Source organism: Phaethon aethereus (assembly GCF_964289735.1).
Source record: "Phaethon aethereus genome assembly, chromosome: 29".
In the NCBI taxonomy this organism is placed as follows: domain Eukaryota; kingdom Metazoa; phylum Chordata; class Aves; order Phaethontiformes; family Phaethontidae; genus Phaethon; species Phaethon aethereus.
In genome coordinates, this window is record NC_138605.1 from 1322068 (window position 1) to 1346263 (window position 24196).

General features: G+C 53.0%; 1 protein-coding gene across 1 annotated transcript; it reads right to left on the reverse strand.

The window, feature by feature from the left end:
• Window positions 1-3773: 3773 nt before the first annotated feature.
• SLC4A8 (solute carrier family 4 member 8) lies at window positions 3774-23194 on the reverse strand (the record flags this gene model as incomplete). Its single annotated transcript, XM_082011885.1, has 24 exons — window positions 3774-4945; window positions 5445-5542; window positions 5987-6124; window positions 6224-6397; window positions 6757-6825; window positions 7601-7852; window positions 8450-8611; window positions 8976-9089; window positions 9779-9940; window positions 10829-10934; window positions 11040-11285; window positions 12177-12310; window positions 12446-12620; window positions 13034-13125; window positions 13296-13442; window positions 13937-14024; window positions 14392-14549; window positions 14682-14770; window positions 14909-15097; window positions 16031-16191; window positions 16360-16495; window positions 16940-17074; window positions 17803-17884; window positions 23150-23194. The coding sequence occupies 24 exons, from the start codon at window positions 23192-23194 to the stop codon at window positions 4858-4860; spliced, it is 3240 nt and encodes a 1079-aa protein (XP_081868011.1). The 3' UTR covers window positions 3774-4857.
• Between the last annotated feature and the right edge of the window lie 1002 nt (window positions 23195-24196).

Sequence of the window (24196 nt, forward strand, 5' to 3'; positions counted from 1 at the left end):
CAGCAGTTCCACCAAGAGGTACCTGAAGGAGGAACCCCGCAGCCTCCCCTTCCCAGCCGCGTTCCCACCGCTCGCGTGAGTCACCCCGAAGGGCAAACGCGGTGAATTAGAAAAGGGCTAAATGAATCATTTCAGAACGTAGGCACGAGTCAGCGGGTTTGGGGCAAAGGCAGAGCGCGGCCCCCCACGCCTGACGCTGCGTCTCGGTTTTGCTGGCTCGTGGATTCTCCAGTGTTTATTTGTAATAAAATACGACAAGGAAAACAAAGCTATTTCGGGGTATTTAATAGCTTACGATGGGAAGAGGCTGTTTTGTTCTCCGCCTGCTTGGCTCTGACGTTTTACACGTCATTTCAGTGTTAACGCGGTGGGACTGTTTGCCTTTGCAGGGGATAATACAGCATTTCGGTCTCGTCGAAGCAAAGCGATTGCTCCTTTGCTAACGAGGCAATCGCCACCGCTGTTTCAAAGTCCCTGAAATCAGTTCAGGGGCAGTTTCTATTCCGTGAAGCCGTTTGGTATTTGTTTGCTTTTGAATTTCAAGGTACAATTAAAGGGTGAATCAAGGCACGGGCTTTCCAGCAGCATCAGCCTGGGGATGTTGGACCCCTCCGCCGCCGGCAGCGAGCGGACGCTCCGCAGGAAGGATTTATCCATCACGCACAGCCGCGGTAACCCATTCGGTGTTTCCAAACACCTCCTCCCAAAATTTGCACCCGCGGATCAGCCTTCCCTTCCAACTTGGATTTCTCCGGCTTCATTTTCTCCGTACCCGTTCCCGTGGTGCTGCAGATCCTGCAGCTTTCCCTAAATCCGAATAAAACCTTTGCTAAATCCAGCAGCCGGTTCCTGATGTCTCCAATGCGTCGCAGCTTCCCATCAGGATTTCGCGCAGCCGCTGGTCCCGGGGGATCGCGCGGCCCCGGGCTCCGACCCCCGGCTTGACTCAGGGTGCCCCACTTTTCTCTCAGTTCCGCGAGTTTTGGGTAAAAGGGCGATCGGGATGCGCCTGTCTGACCTCCCAGACCTGCGCCAGAGGGGATTTTGAACGAAATTTAAAAAAAAATACTGTGTGAAAGATAACTAGAACCTCTTTGGATTTAATTTAGTTGTAATTAATTGTATTGCAAGCGGTCCAAAAAGACACCAAACAAAGACCAGGCAGAAGGAACTGCTCACGGGGGGGGGGGGGGCAGTTTCTATCTCGCACCGGCACCTTCACCCCCCCAGTCCCATCTCTGAACTCCCCACGCGCCCCAGGGGCTGGCAGAGGTGACACAGGGGACGCTGCCGTCCCCTCCCTCCTGCAACACCGAGCTCATTGCAATTACGTGCACAGAGAAATAAAGAGATTTTTTTTAGAAAATAAAATTTTTTAAATAACATCATTTTTAAAATTAAAAAACAAACAAACAAACTAACCCACTAATTCCAAATCTTTCCCCAGCCAGCTGGTTCCTGGCCCAAAGCCCAGGGAGATGGATTTCTCCCAAATCAGCGCTGCCCACTCCCCCATCACCTCCAAAACTCCCTTTAAAAGTTCCAAAGACACCTCCAACTCCTCTCCACCCTTCAAAAGACACCGGGGCACCACAGTGAGACAAACGAGACTTTTATTGTGTTATTTTTCCCATTACGTTCAATGGGCAACAAGAGAAAAATCGGAGACAGACACGGCTCTGGCGGCTGGAACCCGCCAGTCAACAGCAACGCTTCACGGACGGGAGCCACGAGACGGCGACACAGATTTATGTTATTTGAGTTTCACAGAACGAACCCAAAATAAATCAAATTAAAAAAAAAAAAAAAAAGCGCCAACCAAAAAAGCCACACACTGAGATTCGAAGTGATAAATAATACAGATTTGCTTGGTGGATTTTCCCGCCCCCACCTCGGTTTTATTTACAACACGAAGCATTTCCAAACTAGATCATCTCTTACAACAAAATATATTTCAGCATCTCCAAAACAAAAATAATTTCTGTATTTCCACATGTAGCACACTGGGAAAAAAGTAAAATAATTTAAAAAAAAATGTGCCAGCACCTTATTTATTACCTTTTTACATCTTCCCCCCCCCCCCCCTTCGGGATTTCCATGCACTTCATTTTAGGAACCTTTTTTTGAAAGGGCCCATGGGAGGTTTGGGGAGCTGTTTTAAGGCACCAAAGATGAGGAGAACACCCAGCACCCATCCCACATCGGCAGGAAGGGGGGTTGCTGCCAACTAAAGCATCATGGGTCACTTCAAGGTTTTGTTGGCTTTTTTTTTTTTTTTTTTTAGTCCTAAAGTGTCTCCAGGAACACAGTCAAAGAGGTTTTTCCCCTGCCCCTGTATAAAATTTTCCTCTGTGCTGGGAAATGTTAAGTCCTCCCAAAATAAGGAGCCATCCGTGGGGTTCCAGTGTATAAAAGGGGCAGGCAGCCGTAGCGCCGGTCTTACAACTACCTTTTGGATGGCCCAGAGTCACGTTATTAAGCAAGACCTCAGCTTTCATTTAATTTAAAAAAATAAAATAACTAAAAAAAAAAAAAAGCTCGCCCTGTAAATAGTAAAAACAAAGCTTCAAAGGGAGAAGGCAGCTGCCCTGGGACACGCTGCGGAAGCCTGGTTTGCTTTTTAAATAAGCAACTGCCAAGGGAGCTGCCAACGTTTTGCAGCCCCCGAGGCGGGGGGGATGCAGCTCCCCGGGGAGCTGGACCCAGCCCGCTCCTCATTAAAACCGGCACCACGTTCCTTCGGGGGGTTCCTTCGGTTCTGCGCTGGGGAGTTGCCAGGCTCGTGCCGAAAACAACCCCGGCCGCTGGCCCTGGTCCCTGCCGGGAGGGAGCGGGGTCCGGGCCTGCCCTCTCCTCTTAAACAGAGGAAAATATTTAAAAAAAAAAAAAAAAAAAAAAAGCCACACAAGCGTCCTATAGTAAAAGCCAAATAAACCCATTTTAGGGGCAGGGTAGCACAACCCCCCCGCTCCGCACCCATTGCGGCTCCTTGGCTTTAGTGCTTGTACCTCCCCGGGAATTAAACTTTATTTCCCAAAGGGCGGAGAGACCAGGGCTCTCCTGCAGCGGCACCTTGTCCCGCGGGGGAGGGAGCGAGGCACGTCGGGGGGGGCACAGGGGGAGAGCGGCAGGAAAACCCGGGCTCCGCACCCTTCCCTTCCCCCGAGCCTTTTTGTTTTTTCTGCCTCCGCTCCTTTTTGAAGGGCTAAACCCGCCTCCCCCCGCGGCGGTCACCGTGCCGCGCTGGCAACCCTCAAACTCCAGTTTGCGAAGCCCCGTCCCTTGGAAGCGACACGACGCGACGGGACGGGGCTCGGGCCCCGCGCCGCGTCCATCCCGGCGGAGCCGGTTTCGGCTCTCCGCCCGTGCGAGCCCGCCGCGGGCTGGCCCGAGGCCGGAAAGGCTCCCGCCGCGGCCGGGGGCGGGAGGGTGCCCGCACCCGGCCCCGCCGGGCGCCGGTGGCCGGGAGCCCGGCGCGGGCGCTGAGCCCCCGGCGGAGGGGAGGGCTGCAGGGGGACCTCTGCTTCTGGGCTGCCCTCTCCCGCGGGCCCGCGGCCACCAGACTCAACCGCACGCTCCCGGGGTGACGCCGCAGCCCAACGACCCCCCGAAACGGCAAGAGAGTGCGAGAACCGTCTCCGCTTAACGGCTCCTTCTCGCCAGGCAGCAGGGAAAGGGCGGAGGAAAAGGCGTCTTCCCGCTTTCCTTCCCACCTCGTCCCACCCTGCGATAGAAAAGACTTTGCAAGGACAGGGGTGACGGACACACTGCGGCGTCCCAGGGAGGTAGAAGGAAGGAAAGTGGAGGAAGAGGAGAGGGGCAGCCCAGGGGCACAGAGCCCCGGGTCTCACCCGGCCGCTTCCACGACCATACGGCGTCTTCAAAGCATTTGATTTTAAGGGCTCCCTTATATCCAGTTTCAGGGGACAAGAAGGTGGCATTTCTGCATTTTGCAGCAGAGCCAAAGCAAAAAAACGAAAACAAAACACAAAAAAACCAACAAACAAACCACGATGTAAAACTGGAGCGCCGGGAGCAAACGCTTTTCCTTCGCCGTAGCGCAGCGGCTCGGATGCTCTCTACGCTGCCCCGCCACAGAGGGCATCCCTCTCGTACCAGTAAGAGACATAAGAGTGAATTAAAGCCAGGACCCCAAACCAGACCAAAAACCTGGTAGCGATGAAGAAAAAAAAAGTGGAGAATGCGTCAAATATAACAGAAAATTATTTTGTACATTCAGAGTTTATATTTGGAAAAACAAGAAAGGAGAGGAGGAATTAGATATTAAAAAAATAGCACTGAACAATAAAGCGGTAGCAGTGCCTCTACCACTACAAAACCACAACAACACACACACGTACACACGGAGGCTTAACAACACCAAACTCCCACCAACAGTGATGTGCACCTCAGTTTGCTGGTCTAGAGATACTGAATGCCTGAAGCACACCAAGGATAACTGAAAACATCTGCATGGCTTTAATGGGAACCCTCCAATCGAAAAAAAGCGGTTTCTCCCCGTGTCTGCGTTGGCACATCCCTGAGTCACGTTCTCACTCCTCTCCTTCAAAGTCAAAATTCCTAAACATGAAAACTGGGGGGAAAGAGGAGAGAAAAAAAGAAAAAGAGGCACAGTATCATCAGTAAGAGACCTGCTGGCTGCTGCCGATTCAGCCCCGCTCGTGGGACCACCCCGGCAGAGAGGAGCTGGCCACAACCTCGCTGCCTGTTCCCAGGGCCACGCCGGTTGCTTGGCATTGCCGGCCAAAGCACGGGAAAACCGTAGGCGCGCGCCATGGCTTGCAGAGGAGCGCAGCCACGTTCACAGGCAACCTGTTACCTTTTTCCTCCCCAAATTCAGGGTGTTTCCGTGTTCATAGTGAGAGCCTTCCACACCGTTGTTTTCGACATTTCGTCTGAGATATTAATCTCGGAAGGGTCAGTCCTGCAATAAATATTTCACACGGCAACCCGTGATTACGGGAACTGAGGCCACCAGGTGCATCAGCACGAGGAAGAGGGGGGCCCAGGGACTCAGAGCGCAGCATAAGCACGGGAGCTTTGGCTGGATGGGGAGTTTTGGGAGGCAAGCCTGAGGGCTGCAGGGCAACGGCTCCATGCAAAGGCTCTTGCTGGCGTTTAGCCCTGGAATGGGCTCTTAAGCCACTGCGGGTACAGATCGTGCCTGCAACTCCTCATTCTTAAGTATGAGGATCTCCAGCTGCCATAAAGTCACTGATGATGCAGGTTTTTGGGGTCAAACATGAGTTGTGCAGCCGCTCTGCTTGAGGTCAGAGTCCTGCACTCACCTCCTGTCTGTAAATTTGATTTTCCCACCAAGCTGATGGCTGGTTTCTAAGGGATGCTCAATAAAGTGGAGAAATTTGTGCCAAACACCTTCAAACTAATCTTGCCGGCGGTCCTGACACTTGGTGGGGCTTTACCTGTCACTGGTTTGCTTTGGGATATCCAAGTTGCTCGTCTTCCCCAGTTTCAGCTGAACTGAATTTGCAGCAGCCGCTTCCATCATCTTCTGGGACTCCTGACGTAGAAAAGGACAAATCAAGTTCTCTGTCTTTGATCAAAGCAGAGATAAACTAAACACCCAGAAAAAAAAAAAAAACAACCATCGCACGCTGCCCTCTCCTTCTGGCCTGGGGCAGCTTTAGCTGTTAGCGCAGCTGGGTGAAGGTCTTTCACTCCAAACATTTTTGGGGGGTTAAACACACCGTTATGAGCAAATCTTTCCATAATAATAATAATCTTTATAATAAAAAAGACTCATTTTAAAAGATTATACCTCTAGTCAAGCGTTAAGCTCACTGCCAATTTAGGGAAAAAAGTTAAAAAGCGGGATTCGGGCTATTGGGATCTATTTCTATTTAGTTTTGATGTTCCCACAACGTTTCAAGACAAGCTATGGTGGAAACAGGCAATCTCATAATCCAAGGGAGATGTCAAGCCCCAAGCACCCAGCAAGCGTTACCTCTTCTTCTTTGGCTTCATTTTTGGCATCATCCAACTTCTTCTTCTTGCTTTCTGGCATAAGGTCATCCAGAAAGCTGAGCTCTCGCTTCGAGAAGCAGAAATCCATCACTTTCCGGACAAAAACAAGAGCCAAAACCTTCACGAATAAGGAGGAAGATGCAGTGAGGCCAGAGATGAGGCTACACCTCGCGCCAACGCTGCAAACATCCCGACACCGAGCAGCACCGGCTCTTACCATCATGGGAAAGATGATGGCGGCACGGGACGCCTTGATGGCCCAGAGCAGGACGAGGCAGATCAGCTGGATCATGGTGAATAAATGCACCTTCCGCAAGGGCACGTGCCGCAGGTAGATAAAATCTGGCTGGTGCTTCGCTGGCATCCAAAACAGCTTCAAGCGATCGAAGAACTGCAAAATAAAGGCGGAAAAGTTGCCCCCTTGGGCACGCAGAAAGCTCCTGGCCTTGTTGAGATGCGGAGGGAGTTTTCAGGATCTCGCTTGCAATGAGAAATTCTGGATCCCACTGTGTTCCTGCTGGGAGCAGCACCCGCTTTGCCTTCATCCATCTATAAACCAACTTGCCTATGAGACCTGCCCACCAAAGAGCAGCTGTTCCACGTTATTCTATTATTAGCATTTCCTGGCCCACCGAATCCCCCAGCAAGGATTTCCACCAGTGGCACAGCCTTCCCTTTGCCCGGAATTCCCCCGTTTTCTCATAAAATCCCCGGGAGCAGGCATGCCGCATGCCATAAGAGAGTCCGTACCTGAATTCCTCTGAGCGATGACACACCCATGTAGAGAAAGACGCCATAAAGCACAGGCATTGGTATAAACTGAAAAAAAGAATGCCATCATTTATTTTTTTCAAATTACATTTTCAGCATTACCCCTCTCTTTTACAGGCACTGCCTAAAATTGCCTAAAGCTTTCCTGTTTCGACAGGGTTAGAGACGCGTCGCATTTTAACCGTTAGAGATTTTGCGCATGCGAGTGAGCTAACGCTCTGCTTCAGGCTGAACTTCTGAGTTCCGTTTCACCAGAATAATCGTATTTTCCAGAAAGGTTGGAGGAAAATGGGCGATTTCATCCATGCTACCACCCATCGCATTCTGTGACGGCAGAAAAACATTTCTACATATTCCTGTGGCAACACGCAAAAGCCACGTGCCTCCTTTTAGCCTAGAGATGCGATGACTTCGTGGGAGGAACACGCAAGGAAACCAAAAAACACGCAATGGGGACGATCGCAGCGTGTTTAGCTACTGGGAACGGCTGCGCTGGGGCATTTTGGGGAGCAAACTGCAACCAGTGAAGTGCTGCCCGTTTGAAAGAGAGCAGATGTAACGGGTCTGCATACATTTAGTCGTAACCCATAAATGCGGGTGGGCCTGAAAGACACCAGAAAATTAAAGCAGTTGTATCACTCGCTTGCCTTGAGCACACCAAACTGGAGTCTGAAGGGCTGGAAAGCATAACCGAGGCTGGTTCCCACCGTGGGGCAAGCCCCAAGGTTTGGTATCACCTCATCCTCTGCCCCACAACTACTCAGGCCTGGAGAGAGGGGATTTGGATAATGTCCAAAAAGGTTGTTGGGTGTTTTCCTCTTACCTTTAACACAGAAGTGAAGAAGACCGAGCAACCCATGAGCACAAAGATCATCAAGCCAGTGACTCTCTGCTCTCGTATCCCCAAAAACTTGCGTTGTTCTCCTGGAGCTGAGCAATTAGACTCCACTTTGAGGCTATTCACGTGGGTGATGGACAGGACGGTCGCAGCCACAAACCAGGGCAGCCCCATCACGGAGCACACCCCGAGCATCACGGCCACCATGAAAAGGTCCAGGTGGTACCCGCATCCTTTCTGCAGGGAGCAAGAGAAGAAACTAAGCATCCCACAGCACAAGAGCAAGGACAACGTCACAAGTCAGACTCAAACCCTACTTGAGCGCAAGTCAACTTCTTGACAATTTAAAACAAGAACTTGGAAACAAACTAGGATGTATCCAGCCTTTGCATAAGCACCTTGCGTGAAAATCTGGCAGGAGTTCAGACAAAGTGGATTTGGGGAGTTTGTGTGATAGGTACTTCTAAAAAAAAATTTCACTATTGTTTTTTCCATTCACAAAGAAATTTCTACCACTTTCAATTAAGATGTGACTCTGAGTTACCCCTGGCAGCGCATCAAAAAGCTTCGTTCCCCCCGCTGCTGCTGACATTTTAAAACAAAAACATAGTTCTATATTCCTCTAAGATTAATTTGCTCCTCCAAAAGATTGTTCAGCTGAACTCCCCTGTCGTTTGCTCCCTGTGTCATCATTCATCCAGAAGAGCATCCTGCGACACAGCCTGATGTTGTGCCAAAGCAATGCCTTCACAAAGCATTTGGAATAGGAGCTCCTCGCCGTACCTGCCGCCCGGAGCGGGTTACGGGTGTGGGTCATCTCTTGCAGCCGCTTACCTTCAGCCTGTGCTCCTTCCTGTTCACAATAACGGCAGTGATCTGCTGGTCCATGAATATCAAAATGGTGCAGAGCAGAGCTGGGATGAGCGCAGCCAACACCGTCCACCAAGGGTTGGGTCCTATGGGGTTGATGAACCACCCGCGGTCATCTCTGGTAGGCTGCAACAAAGCACACACACATCAGCATCATCTCCCAAGCCCAGCCGCTTCACTGGCTTTGATTTTCCCTTCCATCCCTGGGTCAGAACACCTCCCAGGCCCCGGCTTCACGTCACCCTGGGGTTCTGCAGCGCCAGCGTCCCCTTTGCAAGCACCTATTTGCAAGCAATAGATACTTCTCCTGCAGGTATCTGGTTTTGGGGCTGTCTTCTCATTTCCAGAGCGAAACAACGTACTTGGAGGTGGAAGAGGAGATGGTCACACTACCAGCTTCTCCTACAGACTCAGCCCTGTCCTGCCCTGGCATCAACCTTATGGAATCCCCAAGGGCTGAAAGCAGCTCCATGCCAAAACACCCCATTACCTTGAACATATGAGGGACGTGGAGCTTTGGTGATGGGATCCCAATCATGAAGTCAATAAGCACCATGATGACGATGGTGAGGAAAACAGCAAAGTCGCTTACTGTGGACCGCACCTGGGGCAAGAAACCAGAGCTGAAAGGGGCACCACGAATGGAGCTGTTACATGAGATGGAAAAGTTAGGGACATCAACAACATTAAGGCTGATTAACAAAATCCCACCACTCTGAGGACATATGGCCAAATCCCTTGGTTAGATACTGATGCTGTTTGTCCCTGTGAGATCTGGTGCCAGAGAATAAAAAAAGTTTAATTAGGTGGAAAAGGGTTGTCTTAATTCAAATCTTTAAAAAAAAAAAAAAGAAAAAATAAGGAAGCAGATGTCTGCCGCTACAGCTATACTCACAGCTAAAATGGGAATAAGGCACTGAGGCATCATTTCTTCCTCAAAAGGAAGAAACTGTGTCTTTTTCTATGGCAGCTCCTCATTTGAATCCACTTTCCCCTTGAGCACATAATGCACAGAAGGTGGAAAAAAAAAAAACCCACAACTTTGGAACACCTGATTTCCCACTGCCTGAGCACAGAAAAAAAAAAAAAATATCGCTCTGGGGTAGGTCACGAGGCAGGTGGGAAACACTACGATCACTTTGCACTCATGGAAATGAGGGACATCCAAGCTTGGCCTTCAAGGTCAAGGTTTCCCAGTTTGACCAAGTGGTGGAAAATACTGCTTAGTGCTCCGGGAGAGCCATTTTGAGAAATGAGTATGGAGACTGCTGCTGGCCACCATCTTCTACCTACTCTGGTTGGGAAGTAACGGCTGGTTTTAAACTTCTTCAATAAGCTCGACAGGACAAAGGTGGAGAAGAAGAGGATGCAGCACCAGAAGAGGACATTAGGCGTGTAGGGGCCATTGCGTCCACAGGCAGGTCCTTGAAACTCTCCATGCAAATACCGACATTCCTGGAGAAACAGAGTGTCAGGACACAAAGGCAGTGCACATGCAGCAAGGAAACCTCGGATAAGGGTGTTTGAGCATCTTGGTCCATGATCCATGACCTTGTAACTGCCGCTGCCAACGGAGATTTATACTTAGCGAGCGGCAGCAGCTGAACAAGTGACACATCGAACTACACAGAGGAGAGCGGAAAGATGAGATGCGCTGGGACACCATACCACAGACCCACGGCACATCCGCCACTTGAACGGCGGCTCACTGTGGCTGAAGACGATGCCAGAGGGGGAGGAAACACGGGAAACTCTTGGGGATAGAGAAAGTGGGAACAGGGAAGGAGGGCTACGGTCACCACGATAGGAAAGTCGAAGAGACAAGCCGTCCCTTCCCGGTAGGGGCTCACAGGACATGTCCATAAGACGTCCATAAGACGTCCATAAGAGCATCCCGCCCTGTGCCTGAGCTCTGCTTCCAGCACCAGCAGCCCGAGAGGCTGCTCAGACATGCAAATTTATGCGTGTACCTACAGACAGTGCTGAGTCAGCAAGCAAGGCCTGGAGTTATTAGGAATCAATTAAGGAAGCCAATTACTACCTTCAAGCATGACCTTAAGTCCTCCAACGGCTACAACAATCCAACAACCCACTCAGCCTTGCTCCTGGTCAGAAATACTGTCCTGCAGCAGGGCTGGGGAGGACAGTTATTACCCACAACGTTGGGGACAAGGTGGACTCTCCTTCCCAGGACCAAGCAGGTTAAAACCAACCATCAGATTTAAGCAACGACTTTTCAGAGCAGCACTAGCACAGTTTGAAGCCCATCAGCACCTGAACGGCTCTGACTTTCGCAGCACGGGAAAGCCCCTGGACCCCGTGGCCACAGCTCAGGGCACTTACAGTCACCGTGAGGTTTTCCCAGGCGATGCCAGACACGTTGATCTTGTTGCTCTCCCAGAAACGCAGGGTTTCGTTGCTGGGATGGGTTGGTGCCTCACACTTACAGCTGGGAGGAGAGAAGCCAAGACAGGGGTAAGGGAAAGGCGATGGAGGTGCAGCCCTGAGCTCCTGCCAAGGGGCAGCGACATTTTAGGAGGAAAAAAAAACCCACTAGTAGATGGTGAGGAAGTCGAGCTTGCTGTGCATGTGCACAGGGTAGATCTCTCGCAGGTGACTCAGCTTCTCTAGAGCCTCGTAGATGAAGATGATGCAGATGAGGGAGGCAAAGGCTTCTTCGGTGAAGCGGGTGATGTAGCACACCAAACAGCTGGCATCGGTGGCCACCAGCACTATGCAGAAGAAGGCGGTCCACAGCCCGATGCACGCCCGCAGAGAGAGATAGGAGAGCGTGTACTCCCTGGGAAACCAAAATAAAACGAAGGGTGGAAAGGCCAGCGAGAGGCTGCGAGCCATGCCTGCCTCCAGGGAAAAACCGGAGCAATTTAGGAGCACATCAAGGCTGCGGATGATAAATGCAGTTTCCACGTACTACTACAGACAGCCTCAGGGTCCCACGGCGCAGGGCGTGGACCCACAGGAGGAGAGGCCAATTATTTAATTATCGTTATTTAGCAGTTATCTTGTGTTAAAGCCTTGGAGGCTAATTGAAGTCAGATCCCTGTTGTGGAAGGTGGTGTTCTCCCACATCCCAGCTGGTTTTGTGCCCGGTCACATGCTACCAGCTAGTTGGGGCTTAATAATAAATTTAATTGCAATAAGGGTGGTTCATGTCACATCAAAGTCATCACAACAAAAGGACTGTCATGGAAAATACCCATTTTGCCCTAAAAGCTCTTACTTTTTCAATAAAATCATCAAATGTCAAAATATTTCAGCAGAAAACTGTTTGGATACTTGGGCAAAATATATTTCCACTCCCAGCAAAAATCAGGCTAAAAAGCGCCTGGTTTTGTACTCAGAGGGAAGCAGATCTTCCCTCCTTCCCAAATCAGAGCAATTTGTCTCATCTTCCTCGTGCAGCCCATCTTGGGCATCCACATCCTTGTGGTGTCTCTTCCTCCTGCTGCTTCAATTTAACTCTAAAAACCCCAGATAACCCATTCATCCTTCAGAGGCCAAGGGCTTTTGCACCATCACATCCTAAAGCACAGCGTGCAGTGTCTGTGACACAGAAAACAACTTAAATCTAACAACTACCACTAAGAAAAATAAAAGAAAAATATCTTTTCTCCATCACTGCCGCCTTCTGAAGGCTTTCGCAGCGCTCTGCCGCGGCAGCCAGCCTTACTTGCAGAATTTGTAGAGGATCTTCTCGAACACAAGGACAGGTCCGGTGCTGCCAAGGATGGTGAGAGGTTGGCCAGCAAAGAGGGAATATACCACGCCAGTCATGGACGCACCCAGCAGCGACTCCATGGCACTCTGTCCGGGGAAGAGAGGCAGCAGTGAGGAAATAAATTAGGGGGGAAAAAAAGAAACAAAGCAAATTCACTGCAGTGAGGACTTTTACATGAGTTTTATCCTCCCCCGTGTCTCCCACCAGGGAGAGGTGCTCACTATGTGGTTGTTGGTCGCCTCCCCCAGCAGCCCCCCAAAGGTGATGACGGGCGACATGCAGGCACAGTAGAGGAAGAGGAAGGATGCCAGACACTGCAGGCTCAGGCCGTCCCGAAAGTCACTCCAGAACCACGGGGCTTTCCGCTTCACATCCAGGATCAAACCTCCAAAGAGCCTGGAGGAAGGAAGGAAGGAAAAAAAAATAGACTGTTCTCCTGGAAGACCACATTGACCCAGTAGAAACTGGGGCACACAAAAAAAACCCTCAAGAAAGAGAAAAAGGACCTAACCTGAGAGCCCACCCCCTCTTGTTGCAACACTCCCCTGCTCTGCGCAGCAGCAGAGCTCTACCTGGAGGAGCTTACGCATCTGCTTCCACCCCAAACCCAGAAAACCTGTGTGCAGCGATGCTGGGGCTGAGCCCAGCTGCCCAGATCTCCCACCTGCCCAGCCCAGGGGACCAAGCTGGTAATGTGGAGCCCCTGCGCTGAACCAACGAAGCCCAAAAACCTGCTAGAAGGGAAGGTGCATGCTCAGATTTGAGAGGCAAACAGAAAAAAAGAAAAAACAAACTATTAAAGCTCACACCTTCCCGTCCGCTCCAGTTCAGGACCGCTGTGTTTCTCTGGCTTGCTGTGAGAAGCTCTGTCATCAAGAGCTCCTGGCATCTTCCTTTTTTCCTGTCAAAATGGAAATAATAAGATTTGTAACCACTGGCTGCTTTTGTTTCTGGTCTGGGTATGTGACTGTGTCAAACCGGGATCTTGTGAATCTGGGACCCTGAACAGCACCCTCAGCCGTCTGCCACCCTGCCCGTCCCCCTCGCGCCTCCCTCTGCCGCCGCACCCACCTGCGAAGGGACGTTTTTCGGGGGCTCGATTCGGATCGATGGATCCCACTCTCCGGGTGGCAAGACCGTGACCTGATCCAGGAACTCGTCAATGCCGGCCACGAGGTCAGCCCGGTTCTTGGCTTTATAGGCAACATCATGGAAAACCTGCAATAGGAGACAACCTGGTGAGAGGACAACCCATCTTGGATGCCCTAACCAGTGCAACAAGCTCTTGACTAAATGCAAGATAATTTTCCCGAAATTTCCTGCTGGAAATGGCAGGAAATATTCCCCCAAAATGAAAAATCTGTGCATCGTGGTTATCTGTAATCGTCTCCACGGGGCTCCTGTCCCCCATGGCACAGCGTAGCCTTTTGCCTAAAGAGGAGAGGACTTGCTGCCTGTGGCAATGCCACCCCTGGGGACAGCGTGGTGGGGACCCCAGGGTTAAGGGCAGGATACAGCCTGGGTGGGATTTCAGCTTCGGGGATGTGGGGTGATGCAAATCCGCACGTTTGCTCTGGGGTGCGAACGAGGAGCGGGCTATTTGGAGAGCCACGGGCAGCTGGGAAAGCAAATCCTCTTCCTCACTACTACAGAGACAGGGGGAGGTGAAGAAAGCCAAAAACGACCCGGAGATATCTCTTATCTTGTCACACCTCATCCGTCATTATAGTAGCCATGGACCTGCCGATCTCATGGTACTGATGGGCTTTTCCTTCTGGTCCGAGCAAAACAAACAGGAACCTGGGCAAGAAAAACAAAATGAGAGACGGACAATGCTCAAAGGGCACCCAAGGAAATCCCCAGGAGCTCCCAGCCCAGAGCACTGCTCGAGAGGGGACGCATAAGCTCACTGACTCCAGTGGTGAATTTGAAATTCATCAAAACCAATTGCCAATATAATTTTTGGGCCAACTTTCATTAAAATTGGTCAATGGGTTTAAAAGATAGGGCAGGGAAGGGAGAAACGAAGGCGAGGAGATGTGAGTGGGAGAAACGTGCTTGCTCCCACTGGCCTTGTTCCCTTGGGACACCAAACTGACGCATGCAATTTGATGCTGTTTTGTCGGCTTTTTTTTTTAAGTAAGAAGCTCGTGCTCCTCATTCAGACCTTGTTGGGAGAGGAACTTCCGTCATGCCCGAGAGGAGGACAGCCGGGGTCAGGCGGACAAATGCCATGATGGGCTGGTGAAGGAAATCCAGCTCTCCTACGAGCACGTTGGACGCTTCAGCCCCCGTGGGAATTTTCTTCATGAAGTGCAGCTCCGCCTGGGCATGGCAAGAGATTTTTGGGCAATTACACCAAAAGCAAAGCCCCCAGCACTCTGCAGCACACTCTGCAGCCAAGCTTGCAGGAGCAAATCTGGCCCTAAGGCCGTAAGAAAGCTACGAGTGTCTCACCTTGCTTAAATCCATTGCGTTGGTCTCATGGTTCACCCCATTTTTAGCTTCTGCGGTGGTGGGAGAAGGATGAGGGGTGAGCGTTTGGGCTGGTGGGAAAAAGACAGACACTCAGGAAGACAGACGAAGAGCAACTGGGACGCTTCTCCTTTGCCAGGACAAGTCTAACGGGGCCAAAGCCCTGCAGAAGCCTTCACCTGGTGCCGCAGCCCTGCAGGAACCCTCACCTGGCTTGTCGAGGACGTGCGGCTCTGACTGCTTCTTGCTCACGTCAGCAAAGGAGCGGACAATGGGAAGAAGGTTGTTTCTTCTCTTCTCGTTCTGATGGTGATGCTTCTTCAAAAGAACTTCTCGAACTTTGGCCCGCATGCTCTCATCAAACTCCGTGGACTGTTCTTGCTGGCCCAGGACCATATCTGGGGATGACAAAGAGAAACGAAGGCGTGAGAGCAGAACCGCCCCCGAGCCCCGACCCCTGAAGCCCCCGGGGAAGGCTGCGCCACGCAGGATAACCCAACGCAGGCTCAGCCTTGCTTAGCAAGACATTTTAATACAGTTCAGCCTTTGCGGCGAAAGCAAGAATTTTCGTTTGCTAAAAGCCATCACGAAAGTGCTTATTCATCACTCCACTAAGATAATTATTTCCCATTCTAAATAATGCAATTTTCTTGCCTGATCTGGCCTTTCTGTCTTACTCTACACATTTAACCGAATTACAAGCAATCTATAGCACAGCCTTTCCCAGACTTTCCTTGGCCGATCAACTGCAATTTGCTGAGCCTAGGGAGAAATGTGCTAAGAATGGCCCCGACTCCTCCAGCTCTTGAAAGGGCTGAATGGAGACCTGCCAGTCAAAGATAATTTCTCCAAAGCTGCTTTTTCAATTAACTTCAATTACCTTCCCCACAGAAATACACTGCTTGGTCATCTGCCAGATAAACTCTGCCTTTAAAACTCCTAAATCCCGGATGTTAAGGCAAAAGAAAAAAAAAGAATGTGAGGAAATGGCTTGTAATAAATAGTTCATTCAAGGAGGTTCAGCTCTTATGCAGACTCCGTAACTCCACGAGCAGCCTGCTAAGCCCTGACACACACTCCTTTTTGTCTGGGAATATTCTCTAATCGCCTCTCTAACCCCACAAATCGCTTTCAGAAGGATCCCACATTGGAAGCAAAAGCTGGGGCGACCGTTGTAGGCACCGGGAGCCTACATCCAAAACCAACGCACGACTTAACAAGACAGCGGGACTTCTGGAAAAGGATCTGCCTTTGGGTTTGCCTCGGGAGCGAAGGGCACCCGCAGCAAACCGAGCTCGGCTGTTGCCCGGGGGATGCGGCGCCCACGGTACCTGCGATCTCTTCGATGCTGTTGGCACAAACGTCCAGCAGCACCGTGCCATTGATGATGCAGCTCCTCAGCTCAAAGAGACTGTGCAAGGACAGCGTGGCCACGTAGGGCTTGCTCCAGCGCTCGCCGCCGTCTTCCACATCCTCCTCAAACTTCAGCCACCTGCGGACATCGGCTGCGATCAGCCTCATCGCAAGAAAACAGCCCCAGCTCTGCAACCCCACCAACAGAGCCGCGGGGTAGCAGCGGGAGAAGGCTCCTCGCATCAGCACCTGCAGCTGCAGAAGCCTCATGTCCCGGAGAGCGGAAAGCAGAGCCCAAGGGCTTTACCTTGCCGTTTCCTTCCACTCAGCATCTTCACCCTCTTTCACGCAGATCTCATCCAGCTCAGTGAACAAGTCGTGGGGAACGTGCTGCTCGTCCTCCTCGGTCCCGAGGATGAACTGCACCCGCTGGGACGGGGTGTCTGGCGGCAGAAGGCAAAGCCCCATTCTGTTACCGCGCTTGAACCAGCCCGTCACCATCACATGCAAAGCTGGCGTCGCATTGGCACTGCTTCAGCCGTAAATATCGGGCTGGCCCCTCTCCCCGGCGTCTGTCCGGGTTTGCACAGAGCCATGGAGAAGGAGACGCATCTATTCCACCCTTGCATAAGGATGGGCAGCTTTCCTTCCCCACATTTCCGTTTTTAAAGCCAGGATCCCTCTAGGGCAGGCGAGCCTAAATCCAGCACGCGTTTTATCGCCTTAAAAAAAAAAAACTGAGAGAAGTTTGGCAAAAGCGGGTCATGCTAAATAATGCCGCTTCCCCTCAGAAGAACAGCAAGTCTCTCAAACTAGCCACATGGACCTGCCTACCCCAGCGCCCGCGTAGCCCCCAGGAGTTCAGCAAACGCTGCGGCGGGACTTACAGTGGTAGCCCTGCTCCGTCGGGGCAGGGTCCTTCTCCCGTTCCCGCTTCCGATGCTTCTGGCTGTGGGGTCGGTGATGCCGGTGGCTCTGCCTCACCAGGGGCATCCGAACGCCCACGTACAGGGTCCGGTGGCCTGCGAACAAGTGGCATCTGCAGCGCGCTCGGTATCGCGGAGATGGTCGAGGCAGATGCTACAATTAAACCAGTGCAGCCACCCCAGGAGGAAGGACCACCTTCCCTTCATTTTATTTGCACTGGATCCCTGAACGTCACAGACCTGTTCTTTTTTCCAAGCCTATTTTACTCAAGCTTTGCAGCAAGAGAGCAACAACAAGTGATGGCTCCGGGTCATCTAAAAGTGCCCTGAAAGTATTGAACCTCTTCTCAAATTCCAGCTTCCGCTGGACAACACTCAGACTTGCTCGTTAAGCAGCGACAGAGGTAATTATTTTTAAAATCTTTGTATGGCACAAGGCGACAAGAGAAGATCAAATCAGTCCCATGATAATGAACTCCAGAACAAAAAAAAAAAAAAAAAATCACAGCCCCACGTCTGCAGCCGGCAAATTATTCTCCTGACCTCTCCAAGCCAGGAGCAGCCTCTGCGAGAAAACAAGCAGCGAGTTACACAGCCCCGCAGCTAAAGCTCACGCCACGGCCCCTGCGGGGCCTTCTCCCCTCTGTTTAAAAGCCATAATATTAAAAAACGTGAAAATAACTACGCTTATTTATTTAGAAGCACGCCACGTTTTGCTGCACGCGATGCGACACCGCGCAAGTCCCCACGTCGTAGGGGCTTTGTGCAACGGGAGCAGGCGCCGGGCCGGTGGCCGCTCTCCCAGGATCCCGGCACAGACTCACCTTCCAGCTCCTCCTTCTCATAGTGAATATTGACAACGTTGCTCGTTCTTCCCTGGTCGATCACTGCCTCTTCGTCATGCCTCTGTTCGGGAGTGAGAAGAAGGAGAAAAGTTGGGGCTGGGTGTGTAGAGCATCCTCGCAGCCACCATGCACCCCTGCACCCACGTGAGCCCACGAGCATCACGCCTCTGCGCGCCTCCTCCTCCCGGCACGGCCCTGAAAACGCAGACTTGTAGGAGGTTTGTCTTCTCGGACCCAAATAAAACAGCCCGTAACATCACCTGTATTGTATACAATGTGAGTCTGGAAGTATTTACTACAGGAAGAGAGAGCTGAGCGTTTCAGACAAAAAAAAAAAAAATATCCTGCTTTGTTCTTTTTGTTCTTGTGGTTCCTTTCTAAAAAGGAAAAAAAAAAGGGGGGGGGGGGATTTCCAAACTGGAAAAAAAATAAAACAAAACTGCACTTTTGATCACAGCAAGTTTCAATTTCCAGACGTGATACTTGCAGGACTCACTAGATGGCACTTGGCCACAGGACATGGCCACCACCAACCTCCAGAGGCCCTCAAGAACCTGCAAGGGCTTCGTCCTCAGCCCAACCAGGCTCAGGCTTCCCTTGGTGCAAGCGCGCTTTCCCCAGAAAACGTGATTCTTCTCCTTGCAAAAGCCAATGGCTGAGAGCTAGTGCCCTCCTCGGCTGAAATACCTCTGCCAGCGCTGCACGAAGAGCGTTTGTGCCTTAAAAGCCGCAGGAGAACTACGGGAGCAAAGAGAAATAAGCCTTTTTGCTTCTCTTTTCCCCTTGCCACCGGGGCTGGGGAGGGGGTTACCGGGATTACTGCGTTCAAGGAAATAAAAACCCAACCACGTCTCGCGCTCAAGTCGCAACTGCGGCTTGAAGAAGGGCCTCCTGGAAACACTTGATATTTTTTTTCCCCTCTTTAGGCTGCACTTTGTCTTTTAATTGTTTTACAGGTCTTAAATACTAAAGAAAACACATCACCGCCGGTCGGTTTCTCCTTCCACGCCTGCATGGACAGTAACCCAAGAAAACCAAAATCCGTTCACCCATGTGAAGAAAAGCTCTGTAATGCCCAAACACCCTTTAGTTTCCATCAGTTTCCAAATTATTCCTGCATTAAAAGCACACGGGCGAAGGTTTGGGACTACTGAATTGCTGAGGGTCGTCTCTGCAAGCCCGTCGCTGTCATCACAGCGACCAAAAACTGTTCAAACCCCAAAAACACACCGAGGCTCACACCCAGCTGCTTGGTTGCTGAAACCGAAGTTTGAAGGAGAGCGAAACACCAAGACCGGGGGAACCGGCAGGGCTGTCGGGCCAAGTTCAAGAAGCGAGAGCTACGCCGTGCACTCGGAAACAGCCCAGAACAACCCCAGCTGTAATTTTCGGGTAAAACTTCAAATGCCGAACTGGCAGTGACGACGCATTAACCATAAGGACTTATTAAAAAAATTGAGAATAAATAACGTGTTATGATTTAAGCTGCAAACACTAACGTGAAATCTGCTTTTTAATCCGCCGGGTTCCCGCTTTGACCGCACGGCATCACCTGCCGCCGCACGGCAGCGGCGCTCGGGAAAGCGCGCGCCTCCCGGCCACCAGTTAATTTGACGAGCGAGAGGAACAAACGCTCCTGCCTGGAAATGAGTTTGCTGGTCCCCGAGTACTAATTTCCGAGCCGACTTGTTGCTGCCTCCCCACCAGCTCCCAGGACTCGCCCACGTTACCCAGCAGCCGGATTATCACGCGCCCGTGGCTTTCCCGTCCTCTCTCCGACGACAGCCTCCGCCACCCTCTGTCCCTTCTTAGCAACACATCCTGCTCCCCTCCGGATTTGCCCAAAAAAAAAAAAAAAAAAGACAACCCAAACCCCAACCCCAACCTCGGAAAAGGCAGGGATGAAAGGGCTTAATAAAATTGCAATTTAAATAAAATCGTCGTTTAAATAAAATCGCAATTTAAATAAAATCGCAATTTAAATAAAATCGCAATTTAAATAAAATCGCAGGCTTGAGCACGCAACGTGGGTGTCGGAGCGGGAATAAACGGAGCGATTTGGGAGCCACAGCTTTCAAACGCCCTGCGGGCGACACGGGGAAAGTTTCCTTCTCTCTCAGGAACCGCTTTGCCTCCGTGCTCCGACCAGCGACGCTAAACCTGCCCCAGGAGCCCCCCCCGGCGCAAAGCATCTCCCCTGCCCGTCCCCCCGCGTGTCGGGGCGATGCCGCCGGGAGCCGGGGGAGCGTTTCCCCACCGCTTGGGCGATGCTCAGCCCCTCGGCAGAGCCCCGGCCGCGCTACCTGTAACTCCTCCAGCAGCGTCATTTTGTAACCCCCATTCTGGTTCATCCTCACGTCGGTCACCAGTTTTTGGGGATAACTGAACCCCCGGCTCAGCCGGGGACCCCGGGACACCGGGCAGCCCTCACCGAGGGGAGCTCCGTGGCACCCAGCGCGCACCAACTCAAGGGATGCACGAAGTGACCGTTATGGAATCGGAATCTGTGATGCAGATCCAGGCAGTTATTTAAAGCCACGCACCCCAAAACTCTTCCCACTTGGAAAACTTACTGGACGGGGAGAAATCAGCTCAGTTTTGAGCAAAAATTATCCAGAATGGAGAAAAGGGGTGAAAACGTCGCATCCTGCCCGGGGCGAAAGGCATAAGCGGTGTTTGCGTGTATTTAAAAGCAAAAGCTGCCAAAATTACAAACGAGGTGCAAACGGTTGGGAAAAGAAACGTAACGGGCTGCACTGATCTGCAAAAAATCACGGCGTTTCAGGTCTCGCTTCGGCACGGCCTCCAGCCCTTTGGTGCTTGAATAAATCCTCGTTAGCCGGACCAAGTCCTAGCACGGTACGGAAACGTCCAGATAAGCGACATTTTTTACTCTCCTTGCTTCCTCTAGCTATCTCCAGTCCTACTTTATTTTCCAAGCCAAGCTCATCTGTCATTTCCATCCTACAAATTCGTTTGCTCTAACGAACTTCCTCCCCAGAGCCGCTCAGCACAAAGGTTAACTGCCCGGCTTGCCCTGAAAGGCGACACGGGGTGTAAAATAACACGGCGAAGGAAGGTGACACCGAGGCTTAATCAGTAAAAATCCCGTCGTGATCCAAGCTCGGCTCCCCACTGCTTTTTTATTATTTAGCATTAAAGCTTCAGGAGCAAAAAAAGGAGGAAACGGGACAAGTGGGCACCTCCGGGTCTGCAGCAAGGTGCTCCAAGCATCCCGTCGCCCTTCCCCGGCCTTCGCAGCCTCCCTGAAATCGCGGCAAGCCGCGCACGGAGACGCCGCCGAAGGGAACGGCCCCGCTCAAAAACTCACTTGGTCCTGGTTAGGCCACTGAAACGGGCTTGGCGTGGTTATTTCATCGAGGCAGTTATTGGAGGAGTTACGGATTTACTAGAGCTGCGGGGCTGTGGACCCGCGGGCTCAGGACGGGATGGAGCAGGAAGGGGAGATGCCTCTGGGAAACGAATTATCCCATCCCAGGACGGGTACCAGCACTCGCAGATGCTTTGCTTTCCCTTTCTGCTGTTCCGCTGCCGCCAGGTGCCTGGAACACATCAAATCGTCTAAACGAGGCTGGGAGAGGGGATGTCGAGCTTCGCATCGCTCACTTTTGTTTTGGAGCAGCCAGAGTCGTTCCACTTCACTGTTTTCTAAGCGCAAAGCTCCGGCTGGCTGCTTCGACGCTGGTTTTTTGGGGAGGCTGAAAGTAATTATTGCTTATAAAAATGAAATCAGAAATCGCTGGAGCAAAGGAGGAAAGCCCGTTTCGACACGGCTGCGGTGAACCCCTTCGTGTCACGAGCTCGGTGCATCCTCTCCCCACGTCCATCTCAAGAAAATTTCTGCAAATTATTATTTTGCTGCAATTTTTTCTGTCCCAGCAGGAGAGAGAGGGATTCTCGAGGGTCCTGCCTCAGTTTACCTGTCTCAGTGCAACTCCTCTGGTTAAGAAAGAAAAACCTTTCCCTGGGGAAGCTTTGATGTAATCCAGGATGAGGAAAAGCACAAAGCCCAGGTTCAGGTCCGGCTTTGAGTCCTGGAGCCGGGGTGGGCCGAAAGCATCACACGAGCAGGCAAACCTCGCGTCCCGGACCCCTCGTCCTGTCACACACGAGCAGGACCGGCCACCGGCAGTGGGAGGGAAGATTAATGTAATTAATCTCATCCAAAGTGTAATTAGTAACACTGATCCCAGTCTTATTATAGGATGGGGGTAACAGGGGCCAAACTGGGGGGCTGCTTTGGTGGTGGAGCACCCTCTCCATCTCCATCCCACCCGGACGAAGCCACTGTCCCTGCGGTTCCCTCCTTGGCTATCGTGGGGGTCAGCACCGTCCCCCCGCGGGGTCCCCTCTGGCTCCTGGGCCAGGGTTTGAACTGTGATGGGGGCTGGACCTGGGTGCTTGCAACGGGAGGGGACAGGTCTTCGGACCCCCAAAGTGGGGCTGCGAGGGGGGACGCAGGTCACAGCCGAGCACCAGCGGGACGTGACCGTCATCCGCCGCTGGGGGAGATGTCAATTCCCTTCACTCTTTCCCATGAGCTGTCATTTCAGGGCAGATTAATTCACTCCCCACCCCTCGTTTGCCACCAAGAGCGGCTGCTCCAAGCCGGGTCCCATGGGTGCGGCGGGGGGTTGGACAGGCCCTCCCCAGGACAAGGAGATGCTGAAAGTGGGGGGACCACCCAGCTGCCTCCTGCCCGCACCCCAGCACCGGGCACATCCGTGCAAGCACCTGGTGGGGACAAAAGCTGAGCCCCCCCGCCGCTGACGGGGTGTTGTGGGCTCTGTGGGGACAGCGGCCCTTGTCCCCCCTCCGAAGGGCCACATCACCGGGGGGTCACACCTAGATGAGGAGGAGGGGACAACGGGGGCCCAGCGGGGAGCCCCCCCAACAGGCACCGTGCAGGTGCCTTCCCCCCTCCTCACATCCCTCCTGCACCCACCTTGAGCACCCCTCGCCCCCCCGTTTGCGCCCCCGCCCCTCCGCCTTGCAGACACCTTGCGGCCCCCTCCAGAGGCCTGGCACCCCCTTGCACGTCCCCGGCACCCCATTTTACAGACACCTACCACCCCCCTTATCCCCCCCACCTTGCAGATGCCCTTCAGCCCCCTTTGCACGCCCCTTACAGCCCCCCCACGCACCCCCCCTTGCAGATGCCTTGCCTCCCCCATGCACCCCCGCCCCCCGGCCCCCCCCGCCATCGGAAATGCCGCAGTGAGCAGCCACCGAGCATCCTCCGGCCTCGCCGGCGGCACGGCCCGCCCGGGGGGACCGGGCACCCCCCGCTGCCGCTGCCCCCCACCTGGTAGCTGAGGATCCCGTCGGGCTCGTTGCTGCCGGCGGGCATGGCTGGGCCGGGGGGGCCGGGCCGCCCCCCGGGGCTGGGGCCAGGGGGGCCGCAGCCGGCTGCAGCCCCGGTGCCGCTCACACCGGCTCCACCATCGCCGGGGCCGGGGCCAAACCCCGCCCAGGCCGGGAGGAGGCGGCGGGCGGAGGCTGGGCCGGGGGGGCTCGGGGGGCAGCGCCCGGCGGGGGCACCGCGGCCCCGCTTCGGCAGCCCCCCCCCGCCCCCAGCATCACCCACCTCCCTCCATCCCCTCCAGAGCCACCCCCCCGGTCCCCTCCCGCATCACCCCACAATCCCCCTCCAGGGTCACCTCTCTGACCCCCCCCCAGCATCACCCCTGACCCCCCCAGCAGCACCCCTGTTCCTCCCCAGAATCACGCCCATCTCCCCTCCAATGTCCCCCTCCCATCATCACCCCTAACCCCTCCCAGCATCACCCCTGATCCCCTCCATCATCACCCCATCTCCCCTCCAATGTCACTCCCCCCAGCATCACCCCCAGATTCCCCCCCATCTCCCCCCAGCACCCTCTTGGCCTCCTCCAGCATCCTCCCACCCGCCCACCACCCCAAGCTGCAGCCCCCCACACCTCCCACTCCAGCTCAGGGCAAACCCGGCCCTGTGCCCCCCCAAAGACCCCACTGCCCCAGCAGGAAAGGGCCAAAATCAGGAGGGGGAATGGATGTTTCCCCCTCCGACGGGCATTTTACAAAAGGTCTTGGCAAACACTTGAAACGCTGCTTGTGCCCCGAGCGGTTGACAGCTCTGGTCGGGCTCGGTCGCTCCAATTTTGTGTCCTGACAACCCCAAAAGCATTTATTATTTTCAGGAGAAACTGAGCTCAAACCCACCCTTCAATCCCTCACGTGGGGGAGCGGCAGCAAGGCTCGCCCCACCGCCGCCATCGCCCCCGCAGCCCTTCCCGCTAGCCCCAGTTGCCTGGTTTTCTCCGAGAAAGGCCTTTGGCAAAAATCTTAAACAAAACATAAAATCCCCTCCCAA